The sequence below is a fragment of the Corvus cornix genome, chromosome 1 (genome assembly GCF_000738735.6).
Source record: "Corvus cornix cornix isolate S_Up_H32 chromosome 1, ASM73873v5, whole genome shotgun sequence".
NCBI lineage: Eukaryota > Metazoa > Chordata > Aves > Passeriformes > Corvidae > Corvus > Corvus cornix.
The window spans coordinates 11,168,028-11,188,862 of NC_046332.1; the positions used below are offsets into that span (position 1 = coordinate 11,168,028).

At 37.7% G+C, this 20,835-nt stretch overlaps 1 protein-coding gene across 2 annotated transcripts in view; it reads left to right on the plus strand.

The window, feature by feature from the left end:
* Positions 1-20,835, plus strand: part of USP25 (ubiquitin specific peptidase 25) — an 89,629-nt gene that overhangs the window by 40,372 nt on the left and 28,422 nt on the right. For both annotated transcript variants that reach the window (XM_039556325.1, XM_039556335.1), the window contains exons 6-12: positions 9,350-9,436; positions 14,055-14,192; positions 15,051-15,127; positions 15,832-15,905; positions 17,382-17,530; positions 19,736-19,863; positions 20,630-20,725. In XM_039556325.1, coding sequence (XP_039412259.1) covers positions 9,350-9,436; positions 14,055-14,192; positions 15,051-15,127; positions 15,832-15,905; positions 17,382-17,530; positions 19,736-19,863; positions 20,630-20,725 — 749 coding nt within the window. The remainder of the gene's footprint in view (positions 1-9,349; positions 9,437-14,054; positions 14,193-15,050; positions 15,128-15,831; positions 15,906-17,381; positions 17,531-19,735; positions 19,864-20,629; positions 20,726-20,835) is intronic.

Sequence of the window (20,835 nt, forward strand, 5' to 3'; positions counted from 1 at the left end):
GTGTTCCTAGAGATCTTTTCATGTTTCCCTTGTTCATCTCTCTTCCTTTCCTTATTCCTTTGCATGCATAGCTCTTTTTGCAATAGCAGAAACATTGTCCTAGCAGAAGCAAACATTTTATTTTCATTAAGATCTTTATGGAGATAATGTGACTTGGTGTTTTATCTTCTCTATTGTGTAATCAGATTTTACATTCCTAGTAGTCCCAAATTTATAGATGACTGATTTTGTGTGTGTGCATTTCTGTAAATGACTTTTATATATAGGAAACTGCAAATATTTAAATAAATGTTTTCATGGAAACTTGAATTTTTAATTCATTAACCACAGAGGTAAGAGCAGAGGGCAGAGAATGTAAAAACCTCTGCTAGACCTATGATCTCATGTTATTTATACCCAGTGTGCAACTTTATACCTTGAAAACAGATTTGAAAGAGACCTAGCTAGTTCTTATGGTCACCAGCCATACCATGTGAAAAGTCTGTGGTGTCTGGAATTATAATGGCTTGATCCTAAAAGATAGTGAAACTTCTGGAGTTAGGTCTATGGAATGTACTTCAAGCAAACCATTGAAAGATTTATAACTTCAGTTGGTTGAAAATTTAGGTTATTAATATTATTTGTCAGCCAGGAAGATTTATGTTTCAAGCAACCATCCCAGGAAATTTAATGCATGTTAATTTAGAACATGAGCTAATACCATATTTATTTATTCCCAGGGCAGATTGACTACTTGGGTTGCATTGACTATGTAGAAATATTTTCTTGCTTTCTTTGGGACGCTTTCGTAACCTGACACGTTGCTTAGGTCAACAATATCTAAATGTTAACTACTGTCAGTCACAATGATATATTGTGTAATATAATCTAAAACTAAATTGCAAAGAAAGAAAAATCTTCCTTCTATTTAAGGGGTGCTTGTTAAGGAAAAAAAAAAAAGATTTTGACATTTTTATGCTTTCCTTTTGCAATGTATGTACCAATTAACTGACTTAGTGAAATGCAGTCATAAATGGTTTGTGTATTTGCATTAAGAGCATGAAATTCCTCCAGAGACATTTGTAGTGAGTGACAGCAAGCTCTAACAAGATTCAAATATCGCTGGAAATGTTGCCTTTAACCTGTATTTATTTTGCCTTGGAGAAGTAGGCACATGTGGAAGTCATCCTCTTCTGCAGGTGAAGAGGGGAGTCTCTCTTCAGAGAGCTCCAAAACAAAGTTTTGCTTTCAACAGTTACAATCAGCAGCATTAGAATGAGCAGTAATATTTCTCCCGCAGTGTAGCTTCTAAAAATCTGCCCTGCTGTTGAGGACTTCTGACTTGATAATAACAATTTAAAACTGAGTCCCCAAGACAATATGTCGAAACAAAACTGTATTAAATCACGTTCATTTCTTCCTCACCTGCCAAGAAATGAATCAAGTTCCTTAATGATTTTTCTACCTCTTCTTGAACTTGTAATAAACTTACACGTGGGACAGGAGTTCACCCATGCATGCTTTTGCTACTGTTTAGTTAGATGAAGGACCCATAAATCTTGAGGCTTTAGAGTATTTCTGTGTTGGCTGTGTGTTGTTTATTTATTAATTTTTTAAAATTCTCATTATTGTAACTACATATGTCTGCTCTTGAAACAGAACTTAAGACATCAAGTTCTTTAAAGAAACAAAACACAAACATACCACTGTATGTTTTTACTTTTCTGCAGTAGATTTTAGTGGCTCCCTTGTGAAAAGGTAACGTCACAGTTTTCTTGGCTGTAAGAGTTTATAGCTTGAAAATGACTTAGAAATAATAGATTTATGGAGCCTGTGGAGCAGTTCCTTTGTGTCACGCTGAGCACAAGTTAAGAGTTTGGAGGATTTGGGATGTAGAAGGCAAGTAACACAGGACATGGATGAGTTGTTGGAATCATGTCTTAAGCTTGCTGGCTGTGCAAGTTCTCCCCTAGATGTTTTGGTTTCAGACATTGCACTAGACTAACTTTATCTTTTGGAGTCCCAGGTAGGGTTCTGGTCATGTGCAAGAAGTAATGTCCTGGCAGGACCTGCCCTGTGGAAAGGGTGCCATGGGAGATGATGCCCAGGTTGTTTAGAGAATGTCACAGACTCGGTGTGCCGAGGCAGATTTCTGTGGGAGGAGGAAAGTGTGTGGGGAATCAGTGAAAAGTGTACTGTAAATGCTGCTGTTTCCCCTTTCTCCAGTCCTATTCCTTGCGTACCATGTGCACTCCCCTCCCCATCTCATGACTTCCAGAGGGCCAGATTGCAGCCCCTCCTTTTACCAAATGAGGTATCCCAACAGGACAGCTGGGGCTTGGCATCTCCACACTCTTTTCTCTGTGAGTCTGTCAGAGTCCGATGAGATTTTTTTCTTCCCCAAAAGTGCATAGCTTGCTGAATGAAGTTAACAAGCATAAATCTCCAAGGGTGCTCTTTAACTTTTATTTTCAGGGTCCCTAACACCACTTCTGGCATTTTACTCTGTAGTTTTATGTTTGGGAGCAGCCTTCTTGTTTTCCTGATGTCAATATATATGAGGTTAGGATCTCCTCTGTTCTTACCAATATTGTTCTTCTTTAAAGCAGCCTACCACAAGTATCTAACTTGTACATTATTTTATGTTTCTCATTTGTCACGATGAATGGGAAGGATTGTGATGGATGATGTGGTAGTGCATTAATACCAAAAAGACTAGGATTATATAATTAAATGTGCACATATATACGTTGTACATGAGCCCCTTGCTTCCCTCAGCATGCAGTGCAAGGCTGTAGGCTAAAGAACATTCAGTGCTCAATCCCCATATGAGTTAAAATGGTCATTGATGGAATATTTTCTTTCCACTCTTTTCACTGTGGAGCAGCCTGGGGCAGGGGTTGGTGGGGGGTATAGATATAAACCGTTCTGTAGAGTTTCATGGGCAGAGGAATGATGATGTTGGAAATCTAGTTTCTTGCTTTCCATTCCTCTGTCATTCCCTCTGTTGCCCTGTAAAGTGAACCTGTCCCTTCCAAATTCAGTCATCCTATGATATTTGCTGACAGGGTATTCCTTTTCCTGCTTTTTGTGCTTCTGTAGTCTCTGGTTCCCTCAGGTTGTGTGATACTTCAAACTCTTACCATATATTTACTGATGTGTAATACTGCAAAATTTGTTGCAAAGGTATGGAAAGCTTTAATGAATCCTGGCTTTCACTTTGACTCATAAATAGTTGCCCATTTAGTTAGAATAAAGGATACAGGATGCATAGTTTAGGTGTGTTATTTAAATTTATGTCACTTCATTTAGGCAAGAAGTTGAAAACTGTAACCATGTAAGGACAAGTTGGCTGTTGTTTTATGTCCTAACAGATTTTTTTTTCTTGCTTTGACCATGTAATAGAGGAGTGGTTGAACGGCATTTTTTAGTATGTGCCAAGACACAAGCGTAAAGCAAATTCTTCTGGACACATATCATACTTAGCTGTCTTCTAAATTGCAGTAGTGTTCTGAGTTTGTTGCTATAAACAAGTAAATGTTCTCTAAATGCAGGCTGGTAATGCCATAGTGAGCTGTTTAAAATGTTGACTTAACCCAAGCCTTCTAGAGGTCTTAGTTTGACTTTCTATCTCCAACAGTATGCAAGCTGTTTTCCATCTTGTTCCATGTTGCACCTCAGCCTTTTAGAGATGTAAGACATGATGGCTTAAAACTGCATTTCATACCTAGGTTTTCAGCAGTTTGGAAAGCTAATTGGTTTGTTGGTTGTAAGTAAAAATGTCCTTTTAGAGGTATTTTCCAAAACTTTTGAGACCTGGGATTGAATTGCTCTGTGATTCTGAAATTGCTAAATGTTTTCCTGGTCACTGCCACTGTACACGTGGGGTGGTTGTGCTGAAGTTCAGCCGTCGGGCAGTGTCATATCTGTCTGTATGAGTTTTGGTTTCAGCGGGAAAGAGAAAAAGAAAACTCTTCTTCCTATACTTCCACAGTGAAGTTTGAACAGGAACCTGCTCAAGTCCTAGGCTGAAGCTGCTTTCCTCACTTCCTTTCTGTCTTTCTCACATGAAGTTTTCTAAAGAATGTGAGAGAAGCTTTGGACTGTGCCAAATCCTCAGTGTATATAAAGAAGCACAAAACTATGTTTTGGGTGACTTCCTAATTTTCTTAATGCCTGTCATTAGTCTCTATTCTGGAAGCAGGATTTATGACTTAACAGGGATAAGACACGAACATGTGGAGTGGGAGACAACCCCAGAGTAATTTAGAGTAAGTTATAAGGAGGAGCAGGATAGAAGGGAACATTGGGCCAAGCAGAGCAACTGGTGCAGCCACTTTATGGACTTTGTTGTGAGAAAGTAGGTTCAAGAATATGAACCAAAAAGGAGAAAAAAAAAATTCAATAAATAGAAAAAGTGGAAAGCCTTAAAGAGGAGAGAGAAGTGATTCTCCCAAGTTAGAACCATAGAATGGCCTGGGTGATAGAGGGGATCTTAAAGATTATCTGCTTCCTCCCGCCTGCCATGGGAAGGGACACCTTCCACTAGACCGGGTTGCTCTGAGCCCCATCCAGCCTGGCCTTGAACACTTCCAGTGTTCCACTGTGCCAGTGCCTTGTCCTCTTCACAGTAAAGAGTTTCTTCCTAATATCTGATCTAAACCTACTCTGTGAGTGTGAATCCATTCTCTCTTTTCCTGTCACTCCAGGATAGTCTCTGTCCATCTTTCCTGTAGGCTTACTTAAGGTATTGGAAGGCCACAGTTGGTCACCCTGAAGCCTTCTTCAGGCTGAACAGTCCCAATTCTCTCAAGATACAGTGATGTAGAGTCCAAAAGGCTTGCATGTTGGTGAGAACTGGACTCAGCTGTCAGTGAAGTTGCTCATGTTTTTGCAATATGGGGCTTTGGACACTAATATTCAATTGGAGACATGCAGGAGTATTAAATCACTAATTTGTGCAGTACTTAGGAGTACTTTTACTTTGAACCTTAGCACTTCAAATATTGGTAACTAGTAAATTTCAAGTGCTTTATTCTATTGGAGGAAACATGGCAATGCACGCAGATAGGACCATATATTCCATAGCTCTGTGTTTTTCTTTGATTTGAGTTACTAACATGAATAAAATGTTAACTCTAATAATAGCCAATCTGCCCTACTAAAACTGTCTCTATATACCTTAAATCACCAAAATTGTTTATAAAATGAAGTAAGAACATAAATCTAATTTGTCACGTTGGCAGAGGCAAACTATTCCAATTAATATACTTTATGACATAGGGCTCTATTTTTGCATTTTATTTTTAGAACAGTAATAATGTATTCACTATTTAAGATTGCTCTCTGCTTGTTACACAAAATGAAGGTAGATATGGTCTTGGCTTTGTGGCTTTAAATAAAAAATGAAATAAATAAATGTCAAATTGGAAATGCATGAAAGGCCCTAGATGACTAAATGAGGCAAATGGGTGTTGTGATGTGCTAATACATCTAAGTTTTCAACTTATGCAAGATCATGTTTTAGCTAAATGCCAGTACCTAAAGGAATTTGTTTAGGAGCTCTGTAGGAATGCATGCTTTTCTCCTTCCTTACCAAGAGTTGCTTTTCAAGCTCTTTGGGTTGCTCTTTCAGGCTTTTTGGGTTTTTTCCTTCTGTTCTGTCTTCCTTCTGTCCTTCCAAGCTTAACCTTTGCAAATTCAGTGGGAAGCTGTCTGTGTTTGTGGTATTCTGAACTTTGTATTTCACACAAACGTGTATAGAGGTGATGCATATTAATAATGCACAGTTCTTGTGGACAATTTTTTGCCTTTTTCTTGTTTTTTGTTCTCAGTGCTGGAAACGAATACAAAATTTGTAGCCAAAGAGAACCAAATGTTTTCAACAATCTGTTAGTGAAACAGCTGGTTTTAGTGCCTGATGCTTACAAACTTGCAAGAATCCATCAGAGAACCTGTCTGAAGCTTTCTGCAGCAGCTTGTTGGCTCATCTTTTATCTAGACTCAGAAGTTGTGTTTTCCTACTCTCTAAGTGTTATTGATGTCAGGAACTTTATTAATTTAGGACTCTGCTGGTGGCTTTTAATGACCTGTGTTGCATGCCAGGCATTTATAATGTAATATGCTGACTAATTTCTATTCTTGCAGCATTAATGCAGCATCACAGTTCTTGAATGTTAAGACTTAACCCTTCACGCAGTCAACCTAAATTTTGCCAAGGTCCTTACGTTTGATAATCCTAGGGGGAGAAAGGGATAAGCAGAGTGTTTTAAGGGAAGCCAAGGTGACTTAAATTCAGAAATTGTGTTTGGACTCAATGTAAGTAAGCGTTACTCAGAAAAGTGAATGTTTTAGTATAGAAGTATAGGAGCTACAACTCTACCTACTTCTCTCTGGCATGACTGAAAATACATCATAACCACCGATAGCAGGGGAAAGGCACAATATGTCTGTTGCCATTCAGCATTGTTGGTGTGAATGCCTTAAACTGACACTAGATTTCTGTTCTTGTTTATTCTCATTTATTTTTACTGTCTTGTTCACCCCCCAAAATTGACAGAGTACAAGGCAGTATTCCAAAAATCTGTTGATTTTCACAGTGATTTGAATTGGTATAACTTAGCTTGACTTGGTCAAGTTTCCAGGTGACAGCTTTTAAATGGTTTAAATACACTGGGGAAAAAAACCCCACAAACCCACCTTGTAGAGAGTTTTTGTTTCATGTATAAGTTTTGCATACTTTAGTAAATTGTAAAGGTATTTGATCAAGTATGGTAGATGTGAAGTATCTGCCTTTTGGATCCTGCCTGTTTTCTTGCACTGGGACTCCTGACACCTTTGTGCAGCTGAAGCCAAGTGGGTAAGAGGTGAGGTGCCACTTCATGCAGTGTGTTTGGAAAGCAAATGTGTTTGGAGCTTTAGGCTGGAGCCAGTGAGTGGCACTTGGGCCAGAGACAGTCTCTGCTGTGTCTCTTGGTGGCTGCTGAAGAGCAGCTTCTGCCTCATGGGCCACTTACTCTGGGTGCAGGGAGCCTGGACAGAAGTTGGTTCAGCAAACTGGAAATTGTTTTGCCTCACCCCTTTCTGGGCTTTGGAGGGGTTGGCCTTGGAGGTCTCTGCTGGGCTTAAGTGAGCTCATTTTTGTCTCCTTACCTTAGGAAGAACTACAGGTTCCCCACTGAGGTACTTCAGGCACAAAAATAGCTGGTTTCGGGCACTTGTTTACACTTACACTGGGAAATTCATCTTTTTTTGGTGAAGGTAGAAGCTTTCTTGAGTTGATTTAGCTCGGTATAGGAGAGCTACGACATGACACTGTCCTGTGTGCATTAGTGGTGTTGGCAGCAGATGAACTGTGAGGGTTCTGCTGCAACTCAAAACAGCCATGCACAGTGTAACCTGCTCTGGAGAGAAGTTTAATAACTAAACATCTTGCATAAGAAATTTTGAATAGTACAAGGCTGAAGAAGAAAAGACAAAATTGGACAATCCTCTTAATTACACTCAGCAGATTGCACGGATAGGTTTGTGCAGGTCAGTTGGAAAGCATGGAGTTATGATCAGTAGAGTTCTGAATTAAAGAAACAGAATTTTTGTGAGAAAACTTGTTGGTTTGAATGCCAGGCAAAAATGCTAAACTTGAATACAGTTTTCTGTACATAATTTGTATGTTTGTATTATGAAATTGGCCTGCTCAGCTGCTTGGCACTTTGATGGCACTTGGATTAGTTATGGAGAGAATTCAGCCTTTGGACATTATATTTCAGCAGCTGGTTTATTTTGTACATAAAACATTGCTATGTTTTGCTTGATGAAGAGCCCACCAGTGGAATGCTGTTACATCATGAGACATAACTTCAATTAGTATCAGCTTCTAGACTGACACTTGAATTAAATATTAACATTTTCTATGCTTTGAGTAAGTAAACAAAGAACTCTGTTTTAATCTTCCTTCTCTGCAAGGATGGATAAAAGGGGAACATGCATTTTGAACAGCAAAACAGGAAAAAAGTTGGACTACTCAGTTGTCTGCCTTGATTCAGCAAGGTCAGAAAGGTCTTTTTTCAACTGATGTTTTTGATACTTTTTAAATCTAAAAAGAAGTGTGACAACAGTAGCCTCTTCGTTTTGTTGGGGGTGCCATATGCTGTGGGGTATGGGAAAAGGTTAGGCTCCGTACAGGATCTTTCACAAAGAGAGTCAGGAACATGGCAATTCTTCATAACCTTTTTTTTTCCTATCAGTATGTTCTAAATTACTGGCATAAGTGCAGAGCCTCTTCACAATATGGGTTTCACTCACTTGGCAGTGTGGTGTTGAAAACCTATTAAACCTGTTGTGATCTGTGACTTAAGTCTTTACATGGGTAGGACAAGTTCTGGGATCAAAGTCTATTGCTGGGGTAAGCAAACTCTGCCTTTCCAAAACAAATAGTTAAGATATGTGATGGAGTGGGAGGAGAGTTAATCATAGATTGTAAACCCAAGAAGGTACAAATAGGAAGGCAAATCTTTCCTGTGCTTCTCTGATGAGCATGTTTAAGTTACTTCCAACCTTTCCTGCTACCCTGTCTTCATCAAAATGCTCTTCTGTAATGAAGCGATTTTAGTTAAGATGCTTTTTGCCTGTATAGAAAAGCAGTGATGCAGTTCCATAGGTGCTGAGGCCTCCAGTTCTCAGCCAATGCTTTGGACTTCTGTTTTTTGCAACCCAGAGTCATCTTGCTCTTTTATTCTTGGCTCCAGGCTCTGTGTTACACTGTGGAGTTCTTTGTGGGTATGCCTGCAGACACCTGTTTTCATGTCCTAGACAGACAGACAGTCTTTTCATGTGTCCATAAAATGGGAATGTTATCAGTGCCTTACCTGCAAAGCTGTATAACCCAATTTCCTTACTCTAATGTGCATCCCTCAGATTATATCGGAATGGGAGGGGAGAACGGAATGCAAAATGTCCAGCTAATTGCAAGTGGAATTAAGTTGCATATGCAGAGAGGTACTCTCTGTGCACTGAGGAGTAGATGATAGAGGGCCTACAAGATGAATTTTAGGTGGCTAAACAGTATTTCATGTCAATTTTGAAAACTGACAGTTACACAATTAATAAAATTCTTGTTGTAAAACGTAATTTGCCTATCATGTAAAGTATTGTTCCTTTTATGTGATTAAGTGCAGAGATATTTTATTACACTGTTTTCTTGGCAAAAATAATTGTCTTCTGATGAAAATATGTTTAGCAATAATCTTCCTTCTGAAATAAAACTTAACATTGCATATGTTTAACACTCCATTTGTTTTGCTAAGGCTTATTTGGATGAGTTTTTTATTGTTTGTAGAAGAGCTTAAAGATTTTCTTAATTTTTTCTTTTCAGTCATTATTTAACCTACTGGAGTTTCGAAGACTAGTTTTGAATTTCAATCCTCCTGCAAATGCTCAAGATTTGCCCCGAAACCAAAAGGTAAAACAAGAAGCCAACTTCCCCTTGTGGCTTATGAGGGCATTTCTGTCTTGTACTTGAATTTTGCACTGTTCTCTAGCTCAAGTCATCGTGGGTTTTAGAGGTGCCATTTAACAGTTCTCTGAGCTTCCTTAGATAAATGGCATCAGCCTCGCAGCAGAGTATGGGGCAAGGTGCTGAGAGAGGCAGAACATTTCTCATGTGTATAGCTTGTCTTAGCAAATTTATTTTATTCCAGTTCCCTCCCACTCATGATCTGAGATTGAGCTTTTGGTTATTAGCTTGTCTCTTCTGGCTTTTTCAGGAGGTGATTATAAGCATAAATTTTCTGATCTTTATCCTGGTACTCGTATAGGATTGGGGAGGGGATGGCCTTGGCTTAGGATTCTTGTGACTTCAGACTGGCAAGGGGGAATGGTCATGGAGTGAGGGATGAAACAGACCAGTATTTCTGCCTTCATGGGCATCCTTTGAGGAGAGATATAATGGGGCCCCTTGGTTTCTATGCTAAGAAATGGAAAGGAAGAAATGGGAAAAGGAAGTGGCTGTATGAAATGTGAAGACACTTGGTAGCCTGATTTTTAGCAAGAACTTATGGAGCAATGAATTTTTGCATATCAAGGAATTAGAATCATGGAATGGTTTAGGTTGAAAGGAAACTTAAAGATGAATTAGTTCCAACCCCTGTGCCCTGGAGAGGGGCACCTTCCACTAGACCAGGTTGCTCAGAGCTCCATCCAAACTGGCCTTGAGCACTCCCAGGGATGGGACATCCACAGCTTCTTTGGGCAACCTGTTCCAGTGCCTCACCACCCTCACAGTAAATTAGACTTTTGTTTCCCCTTTCTTGTCAGATTTAAAGAAGGGAGTGTGTTGTTAGCCTGTTCTTAGTTGCTTGTCCCTTCAGGCTTGTCTGGAATGTTCACTAGCAAAAGTAAGAGCTGTAATTAGAGAAGCAAAAGAAAACAGACAAAGGGAAGACAGTGTCCATTTTCTAAACCTCTGGGCATGTACCATAAAAGGCAAGTTGAATGTTCAGTCAGGACTGGATAATTTCTCCCCTACCTTGCCCCCTTCTTTCTCTACCACATTCAAAGTGCAAGAAGTCACTTATTTTGGTAGGAAAGCATATTTGCACTAGGTCATGAGATTGGTGTGAAAATAAAACATGGGTAGTGTTCCCAACACAAGGTGGGGATGGGGCAGTGTATTATAATAAGAAAGTCATGCTTTACCAAAGAGTTGTACTAAAATATTTTTATTTTTAGATTGACTTGCTGCCCACTATTTAATTTTTCATCATATAATTTTTTAGTAATATCCTTCAGTACTCAGAAATTGTGTTCATTTTTCAGCATGTAAAAAGCAATTGGCATCTAAAAGGTGGTGTGAAATAGCTAATAAGAAGCTGTTGTTTACAAAAACATCCAGCCCAAGCATTGACACTTGCAGCCAAATGCCTTTAGCAGTTCCAAAGTGCCATATATTAGAAATTCTGACCATGACAGACAATGATAATAATAAGTTTGTGTGAAATGGTGTGACTCCAGGCAAGTGCGTGGATTTGTGCAGAAACCTTGCTTTCTGCAGGCTTTCTGGAAAGAATCTCTGGCAGTAGTTTGTGTCCTCTCCTTTCATTCCAGAATGAAGTAACGTTATTACTTGGTGTACTCAGCTGTCTTATCTACAGCTGAAAAACAATTAGGATAAGGGATCACTTCACTAGTTGGAATTTAGATAGAAGACATAACCATGCATGCCCCCAAATATGGTGCCTTTATATCTTTATAAGTGAAGGCAATTAGAGGCAGATTGATTAAAAGTTGTAATATAAGTTACCTGTTGACAATAAAAAAAAAAAAAAAAAAACAGTAAAGCCCTGGAATTTACTTCTGACTGCTTACTTATTTTAAAACCATTTTGCCTTAGTTTTGGTTTTGTTTTTATTTTTGTTCTAATATTAACTACCATATGTGACTGACATTCTCCAGGATCAAATTTCCTTGCTAATAAGGGACATGTTTTAATAATCCCAGATTTTGAATACTTGAGTTTACATCCTGTTGTTCTTCCAGTTGGTGGGAATTAGAGTTTAATGCTGGGGTCATGACTATCTCTTGATTTAGCATTAAAGCATGTGGTTGTACTTCAGGGAATATTGCAGAGCAGGGTGTTTGTTCTTTCCCATCAATATGTTGAATCCAAATGCTATGAATAATTTGGCATGTAAACTTTTTAATCCAGAAGTCATTGGTATAAATTTTTACTTCAAAAAACCCTCAAACAAACAACAGCCCCACCCTATTTGTCTCAGATAATTGGTCTTTGATTTTCTGGATTTGGGCATACACTTAAAATCTCCAATTTGATCTTGCTCTTTTTAGTTTGAAAATAATTTTTCTCCCTTGGTTTCTTTCTGTAAAACAAATGCAGTTCTCTGTAGTTACTGCAGCTTCTTTGCTGTCCCAGTTCTCTTAGCTCTTGAACATGAACAGTGTGTACGCACATTTTTGCTGTACACAGTGAGACCAGCTAAATATTTGGCCTCAGTGATATCTTCAGGAAACATTTTTTAACCAGAGGAAGGGGGTTACTGCCCTACAGGTTTGCACATCCTTCTGCCTGTTCTGGTATTACTATAATCTTATCATTATCTCACTCTCCTGGTGAACTGATTGGCTGCAATGAATGTTTGCTATGTATTAAATATGTGGACTGCTTTATAAGCATTTATAATAGTAAGTTGTTCCAACATGTATTAAGAAATTATTTATGTAGGCAGGATAGGTGATAAAATAGAGAATGGTCTTAGATTATGAGATTTCCATGCAGTGTTTAGTTAAAAACTGATTTTAGGGGTCCTTTGTGTTGGTGTACAGGATGCTTTAGAGGTGAGAGCTGTATGCTGTGCTGTGATCACTTCATCAGTTCTTTGTTTTAATGTGAAAGTCTTTTTGTGGAACTCAATACCTTTTCTTGGGGACTGGCCCACCTTACTTTGAGGATTTTAGGGTTTGTTCTTGTCAAGGATCATGTCTAATGCATTAAATGGAGCTTTTTCAAAAAGCAGCAAGAATTTCCCTAGTTTTAGAGAACTTTGGTAGCCTTTGTAGATACTTGTTCCAAATAATCCTACTGACATTAGTAGCCAGTTGTTCAAGCTAAGGCTACAAGTATGGCTAAAATTCAGCCAAATTAGTGGTGTAAATTTGGGTAATGCAGTAATGTACTATGCACATTATAATAATGCCTATGTACTTCACATTTAACAAAAATAAGGTAAGATCTAGAGTATTCTATGGCTAATGATCTACATTATTATTATATTATCACCAGTATTGAAGCATCTTGATAAAATGTTACCTAAAATTTGAAATTCTGTTCATTTTATTAGATTACTTTATGAAAGCAGCAAGAAAAATACAACTTTTGCAATTCGTTTCCTTCTTTTGTTGTTTCATAGTGCTTTAAGTGTCTAAATGGGAGACTGATTTTGTTCTGAAATTAGGATGATTTAATGCTGAATTAGGGTGGCATGTGAAGTCTTCAGCCTTTTCTGTGAACAAACAGTGTTTATAGCTGGCAGGTGTTTATAATTGCAAGGTGGACTAGCAGAGCAAGTTAAATTCAGAGATTTACATGACTAGAAGTATTTTCTAGGTATTATGTGGAACATGTTGACTCACTGTGCAGTTTTTAAAGCTGAAATAAACCCGATTTTACATACAAAAAGCTTTATGCCTACTGGATTGACACAGGAGCGACTAAACAAGTCTGTCGTTCAATGAGCATGTGAAATAGTTTGTCATCAAGCAATTCCAGTTTGACCAGCATCAGACATCTGTGCTGCCTTTGAATGATACTTTGTTCTAAACACAAGTGGATATTACATGGGGTTTAATTTCACAAGCATTTGCCAACTATCTACTCAGGAGTAGATATCTGATCTCCACAGCATTGGTAACCTGTGATTAAATCTATGGCATTTGTGTTTCAGTTTGTTTGTTTTTCATTATACAGGCAGAAAGTATTTCTTCTCTTCTGGAAACCAGAAAAAGAATGCCATAGTCACATGAAGTGTACTTCAAATTAGGTAGAAAGGAGAGCAAGCTATTTTATTTGTGTCAAGAGAAAAATAAAGGTTAATGTAGACCTTAGAAATCTAGTCTTCAGTAAAAATTAAGCTTAAAAAAGGTGCTGAATAGTGTGTAGGCTCACATGAAATTCTGCTAGAGGTATAGAGGAATACTAATTTCAGTAAAATAATGCATATTGCTGTGATGTATTACTTAAGGCTTTGTAAGTCTTGAGAGAAACATTTCTGTCCTAAATGCAACTCCTCTTGTCCAGTTGTCAGTTCAGGCCCATTTCAGGAAAAACAGCATCACCTAGATATGATTTCAGGGAGCTTTTAGTTTCTGAAATGTAATTTTCTTGTCAGAGAACTGCATTATTTTGTAAAACTGACAAGTAAAAGGCATACCTTGCACTACGTTGGTAGTACTACAAGTAACCTTGCATATTATTATGGCATTATACACTCAGTTTATTGGGTAACGCTTCTGTACAGTAGATTTCTGCTATCACTTTGTTCAATATTTTCATTCTTCACCTACAGGAACATAGGAATCTGCCTTTCATGCGGGAATTGAGGTACCTGTTTGCACTTCTAGTTGGTTCAAAGCGAAAATATGTTGATCCATCAAGAGCGGTTGAAATTCTTAAAGATGCTTTTAAATCAAATGATTCCCAACAGGTAATTTCCATGTATTTTTAATCAAGTTTATGCATGTTTTCATATGGTCATATTGTATTAGGAAATACTTACAGTGAGCAACAGAATTTCAAAATGTCCACAGGAAAGCACCTTCTGATTATCGTAGTCTTTGTGCTTTTCCTACAATATTATGTGATTTCTAGTTACTTTTATTAGAAAGATTAAAAAAAAAAATTCCAGACAGCAGAGCTATTTTATTCAATGCACTTTCTTCCTATTATCATAGAAATTAACTAATAGTTCAACATTCTTGCCTTTAGGATGTAGCTTAGCTTCTAAGTCTGGGGGTTTTTGAAAGAAAAATACTCTTCTGATATAACAGTACATCCAGGGCTAGTACAATCCTATTATGTTGCTTGTCTAGATGTTGTTTTGGAGGATTTAAATATTCATATTCAAGATGATTACCCAAATCATAATGTGCGTATTCTGCTTTTTTTTTGAGAAACATTTTGTTTCTTCAGATACTTTGTTTTCCCACATAAGGTTACGTGGCTGAGGTGTTCAATTACAACAGCGCACTGAATTTAGTGCTCGATGGAAGTAATAATAGTCACCACTTGTTAGATACCAAAGGGTTTGAACAATGGGATTCACGAGATGCCTTTGGACTTGCATGGTGTGAAAGCTGAGCCCAAGTAACAAGGATCACAGGACAGTGTCACTGCTGAGGAACACCAGAGCCACTCATAAAAAACCAATCATGGCATAGTCTTAGACATAGTGTGATTTTGGAACGCTGTTGGAGGGGAAGGGATTTCTGCTAAATAGGTCTTGTAAGGTGACACTTCATTGTGTTCTGTTACATATGTGAACTGATCACTTTATGTTTAACAGCAAGACGTTAGTGAATTCACACACAAATTATTAGATTGGCTAGAAGATGCCTTCCAAATTAAAGCTGAAGAAGAGAGGTAAGATTTTTTTCTAGCTCTGTATGTTGAACATTTGGATGAGGGAAAAGCAAACCATATGACCAAAAATGCACTTCTCTGTATGGCTGAAAAAATTTTGACTCTGTAGCTTTAGTTCAAGTGTGTTTTTTCCATACATGTCAATACTTCCGGGTTTTTTCCATGAGTTGTCTTTTTTCACCCTCTTATTTCATGTTAGCAATCTAGCTCAATGAAGTCCAGAGTATATAAAGAGTAGAAATGTTTTGTAGATAATCAATTAGGCTTTTTTTAATTTGAATGCCTTTTTGCTTTTTGATCCTGTAGTTGAAATACTTCAAAACCTCCCTCCTCTTTCTCATCTCAGGAGTTTGTATTAACGAGCATCTGGAAACTCTTCTGAATACATAATTTTTTCTAGGATGTTGCAAGAAATAGTTTTTACAAGGGTTTTGTACAGTTTAACCACTCACAAATTGAATCTGATTTGCACAGATTGTCCTAGAATGAAACACTTCTGAATATTAGTTTTCAGAATATACTTCTCCCTGCAAATAACTGAATCATTGTTATTAGAGGAAAGTACAAAAATAAATTAACACTGAAATGGGCAACATTTCTATAATGAGTTCAGAATAGTCTGTTCATAGTTTTATAAATCAAAGGTTGTAGCTTTGACTTTGATTTTATTTTTTTTGTGCACTAACATAGTTCCTGTTTTTTAGGGATGGAGAGAAACCAAAGAATCCAATGGTGGAGTTGTTTTATGGGCGATTTCTAGCCGTAGGTGTACTTGAAGGTATGCATCAGAATTTACTTGGACTTCTCTGGTCATGTCTGTTCAGTGCTTGTCCAAGCACACAAGTGACTGATGCAGTTGTAGGATTTTAGCTACTTCTGCAGAAGCAGATGTGGAGAACACACAGACATACATCTGTCTGTGACAAATACGGTTTGTCAAGTATGAGACTGAAGAGAAATGCAGCGAGCTGCAGGGATCCACGAAGACTGCTGCACTGAGAACATACACTCAGCTCCTGAAGGTTATGAAAACAGAAGTTGGGGTGAAATGCTGAGGGGAAAATGCTTGGAAGAAATTATGAAGGCAGTGTTACCGCTTACTGATGGTGTACAGAAGGCAAGATACTGTATTTCACTGAGCTGTTCTCTCATGCTCTCTCTGATTCATTTAATGCAATTTAAAACGTCATTACTGTATTTCCTTCTGCACAATTTCTTGTATGGAAAACTCACCAGTTTTTTGGAAAACCAGTCAGTGAAAACCTGCTCAAGGGCAGTGTCAGAGAGAGCACTAAGGAGGAAGAGACCGTACAACAAGCTTGCCTTTATCTTATCTGTATGTAGTTAGTAGATCTGCAGAACTGTACTGTTCTCTATTTCCAAGAGGCTATGAAAATACTTTTGAGTCATTTTAATGTTGGTGATTCTGCCCTCCATCCAAGTGAATGACTTTTACATTTGAATGAAGCAGGTATAGTCTTTTAAGTGGCTTCCAGGTTATTCTGTGACCTTGAACATGTTTCTAATGAGCTGTTGTCAGATTTTAGAACCATTTGGCAGATTCCTTGCTAGGAGCTAGCATTCTCGCTCCTTTACGTTTAGCTACTTTCATCCCTTACATTCTCATTTTAACAGAGGAGATATATAAAAATCAAGTAAATGAAAAACTAGGAGATGCAAGACTTGTTACTGACTTTGGGTTGAAATAAATTGAAATCCTAGGTTGAAATCACTTGTCCCCCATATTTCTCCTCATGTTTGCTCTTACATCTTTATACAGTGTTACCAAATTATAATCTTGTTTTCAGGACAGAAATCATGAATGTTTTCTTTTGTGGTTTATTTCTGCAAAATGCACTTATACAAAGGTCTCTTTCATACCAGCAATTCTACTGACTTCGCTGATACAACATACGTTTGTATTATTAAGCTCCTATCTGCAGGAGGAGAACTTTGATTTATATGTGTGAAACTTCCCATATGTCCGTGCTCCAAAGTAATTTTGAGTTTGCTTATTACCAGAAGATGCTAAAACAATACAAAAAATGGGCTGAAGAGGAAAATACAGTAATTTTCAATATTGTTTGAGCAACATTTTTGCATAAATTGTCTTTGGCCATATAATTAAATTGTTCGATAAGAAAGTGTGTGTGTATTGTTCAGTAGACTAGGTCAATTGACTGAGGTTAGATAGGGTTTCTTTCAAGTAAATGTTTGTTTCTAAAACATTATCTGTTTAATTTTTCATGTGAAGGTAAAAAATTTGAAAACACAGAAATGTTTGGCCAGTATCCACTGCAGGTTAATGGCTTTAAAGATCTGCATGAGTGCCTAGAAGCTGCAATGATTGAAGGGGAAATTGAATCTCTCCATTCAGAAAACTCTGCAAAGTCTGGCCAGGAGGTGAGTTAAGTGCTTCTGTGGACTTCTCTTAGTATCTTGTTGTAGTGCCCTTTATTTTTCTTTGGGTTTCTTGTCTGGTTTTTATGGTTCATGGCACCTGCTGTCTATGTGGGAATCGTTACTGCCTGTAAAGGCTGAGCTGTTTCTCTTTACCCAGCTGTTCATGTTTCATCACAGTTATTTTAAAGATTGGAAATTGTAGGAGGTTTTTTCCTACTTGCGTAAAAAGTTCAGGTATAATTTCTTCCTTGATGTCAATCTCTTGCAGTAATGAAGTTTTGCTTCCTTTAATCGTATCATAGTACACACAGGGTTTAACTGTGAAGCCTAGTGACGCACACTGAAATCATCCTCCAGTCTGAAGTTCTGGTGCCAATTTTGTGTTTTACAACAAATGTTTTATACCATCCCTTTTACAATGAGCATATTTCCTGAAATATAATTTGAAGAAAACAAAATCTCATAAATTTCTTGGTACAATCCCAAGTTTAGTTTCTTCATGCTAGGTGAAACCTTGTATGTACCTGCTACAAGAGCCCAGTTGTTCATCTTACGAAGTTACAGTTAAAACCTGTGTGTATTCTTGCATAAAATGTCAGTTATGTTATAAATGCTTGACTAGAAATGTCAGACTTGGGTGTTTTGGTGTTTTTGGTTTGGTTTTGAGGCTTTTTTAACTTGTAATGCTGGGAAGGTGGGAAACAGCAGGATAGTGATGTACAGGTCTTATACTATTAAGCTTTGAGTTCTGTGAAATTGTTGGCTTGGCTTCGTAGCATATGGAAATAGAAGTCATACAACAGACTGGCAGTGGTGGAAAACCAAGAACAGTAATGTATTAAGTCCTATTCTAGAAGAACATTGCTGCATTATTACCATGGAAAAGTAAATTGGTTATGTTTCCCTGAAATAATCCATAATAATATTGCTTCTTTTAGTCGTTACATTTAAATACAATGTCTGAAAGATGTTACAATGCATTGGAAGGTTTGGAAGTACTAAAGAACTCTGAATTTATTGTAGCTTTAACAGGGTCTCCCTTAACTGATCTTCAAAGTAGTGTTGCATTTCTTCTCCTTATTCCCACCATTGCCTCTAATGGGTTATTTAGCTTGTTCACTTTTATTATTATTATTGTTGTTGTTGTTGTTACTGTTATCATGATGTCTAAAAGCCTCAGTCACAGAGCAGGGTGTCAGTAAGTGAGCTAATGGAGAAACAGAAAAGGGAGACATTCCCTGTCCTGAGGAATTTAAATCATGCTTCAAGACGATTTTAGCCATGAGCACATGAAAAAAAGGCTGTTTGCCAGGTATTGTATGAAAAGACTATTCAAGATATTTGGCTGGATAGGAGAACTTGAAGTGAGCCCTGAGTCAAATGCCACGTCTGGACTATGGCATTGATGACAAATATGTGCCAGTGGTGTCTGCAGCAATCAGAGAAACTTCAGGTGATGGTCAGATACCCATAAGTTATTAAATGGGTAGACTGTGGTTGTTACATTTGACAATGGAGAGGAAAAAAAAGATCTCCAGTACTGGAACTGGATTTGTATTGTAGTTGAGAAGCAATGTATGTAAAAAAAGAAATGAAGTCTCATGTGGATAGACCTCTACTGAGTAGTCAAAGTCAAATGGGATGAGATGATGATGGCAGTGATTAGAGACATGAGCAGAAACGTCAAGCTGTTAATATGGAGGAAATGTCAAACACTTGCTGATCCTGTTTCAGAGGGGGTCATTAGAAACTTTAAATGATACCAGGTGAATGAAAGGATCAGGAAGTTGAGTCTGGGAGAACTGTAGCAGGAAGAGCACTTGCTAGCAGTGAAAACAACCCTTTCATGTCACTGAGGAGTGAAGAGAACAGAACAGTTGGCAAGGCAGGTAGGTTCATGCATGAGCTGACTTTTGTATGAGTGAGATAAATGTGAGTGGAACAAGCCTTTCTGCTTCCTCTGCTGGAACACAGCAAAGCTTTGATGCACCATGGGCAACAAATGGTCTGTGTTTACAGTTAAGGGAGAAGATGGGAACTTCAGAAATTTTATGTTGACCCACCTTCTAAAACCAATTTCTCTCACAGCTGTGTCAGAGTGCAGGTATTGTACCATTATTACTGAATTTCTGCTATTGGAAGGCATTAATGTTAGGGGTTTCTGTTTTTTGTTTTTTTGTGTTTTTTTTTTTTTTTTTTATCCAGCATTGGTTCACAGAGCTTCCTCCTGTCTTAACTTTTGAGCTATCAAGATTTGAGTTTAATCAGGCTTTGGGGAGACCAGAGAAGATACACAACAAATTAGAATTTCCTCCAATTTTGTATCTAGACAGGTATGGTATGATATTATCAATGAAATCTTAGTATGAACATGAAATAAATCTTGTGAGTTTGTTAAAGTTGATTATGTTTTTCATGCTCACTTAAATCACAGTAAATTTATGTTCTATTTATACAAGTTAGAGTTTTCATGGGTTTCATCTGTTTCAGAAAATACACATAGATAACAATTTAAGACATACTGCTCCTTTGTGTCAAAAACCTGTTTCCACTTTGATTTATTGCTAGCTACTTGTGTACACAGGCAAAATACTTTGAAAAATCACACTGTTTATGGGTCCATTTGGGAAAGAGGGTGACAAGTTGGGTATTTCGTGGTGTTCCAGATACTCTTCAAACATGCAGTCAATTTTCAGCATGAGTGGATGCAGTTTCTCTGTAGAGCAGAAATATCAGGATGGCTTTCAGTTAGCTGCTGAATGTTGTTTGTGAACCTAAACAATGAAACAAGAGTGTTGCTCTGTGGTTGCTACTTAAACCACTTAATTTAGACTTTCTCTAATAGTAGCTTTCTATTACATGTTTGTCATCCATGATATGAACAGAGATTTTGACACTGGGGAAAAAGCATCTTCTGAAAGTTGTGGAAGGGAAGGCTTATTTTCTTCTCAGTTCTGTTTTAGTGCTGAGGTATGTTGTAGGTTCTAGAGGGTGTGAGCTTTTATTAGCACTATGCAGTGTGGTTGATGGGGACAGACCTCAGTTTCACTGTTGGGATACTGTGGGCTGATACTACTTTCTAAATTTCATGTTTTACAGGTATATGCACAAAAACAGAGAAATAACAAGAATTAAACGAGATGAAATCAAGAGACTCAAAGAGTACCTCACAGTTTTACAGCAGAGATTAGAACGGTACTATAGATAACTGTGTAAATGCAAATAGTATTATGGGCTACATAAAATAACTCTTTGCAATTATACACCTTGTATACTTACTGGAGATTTCCTTTCTATATCTCTTT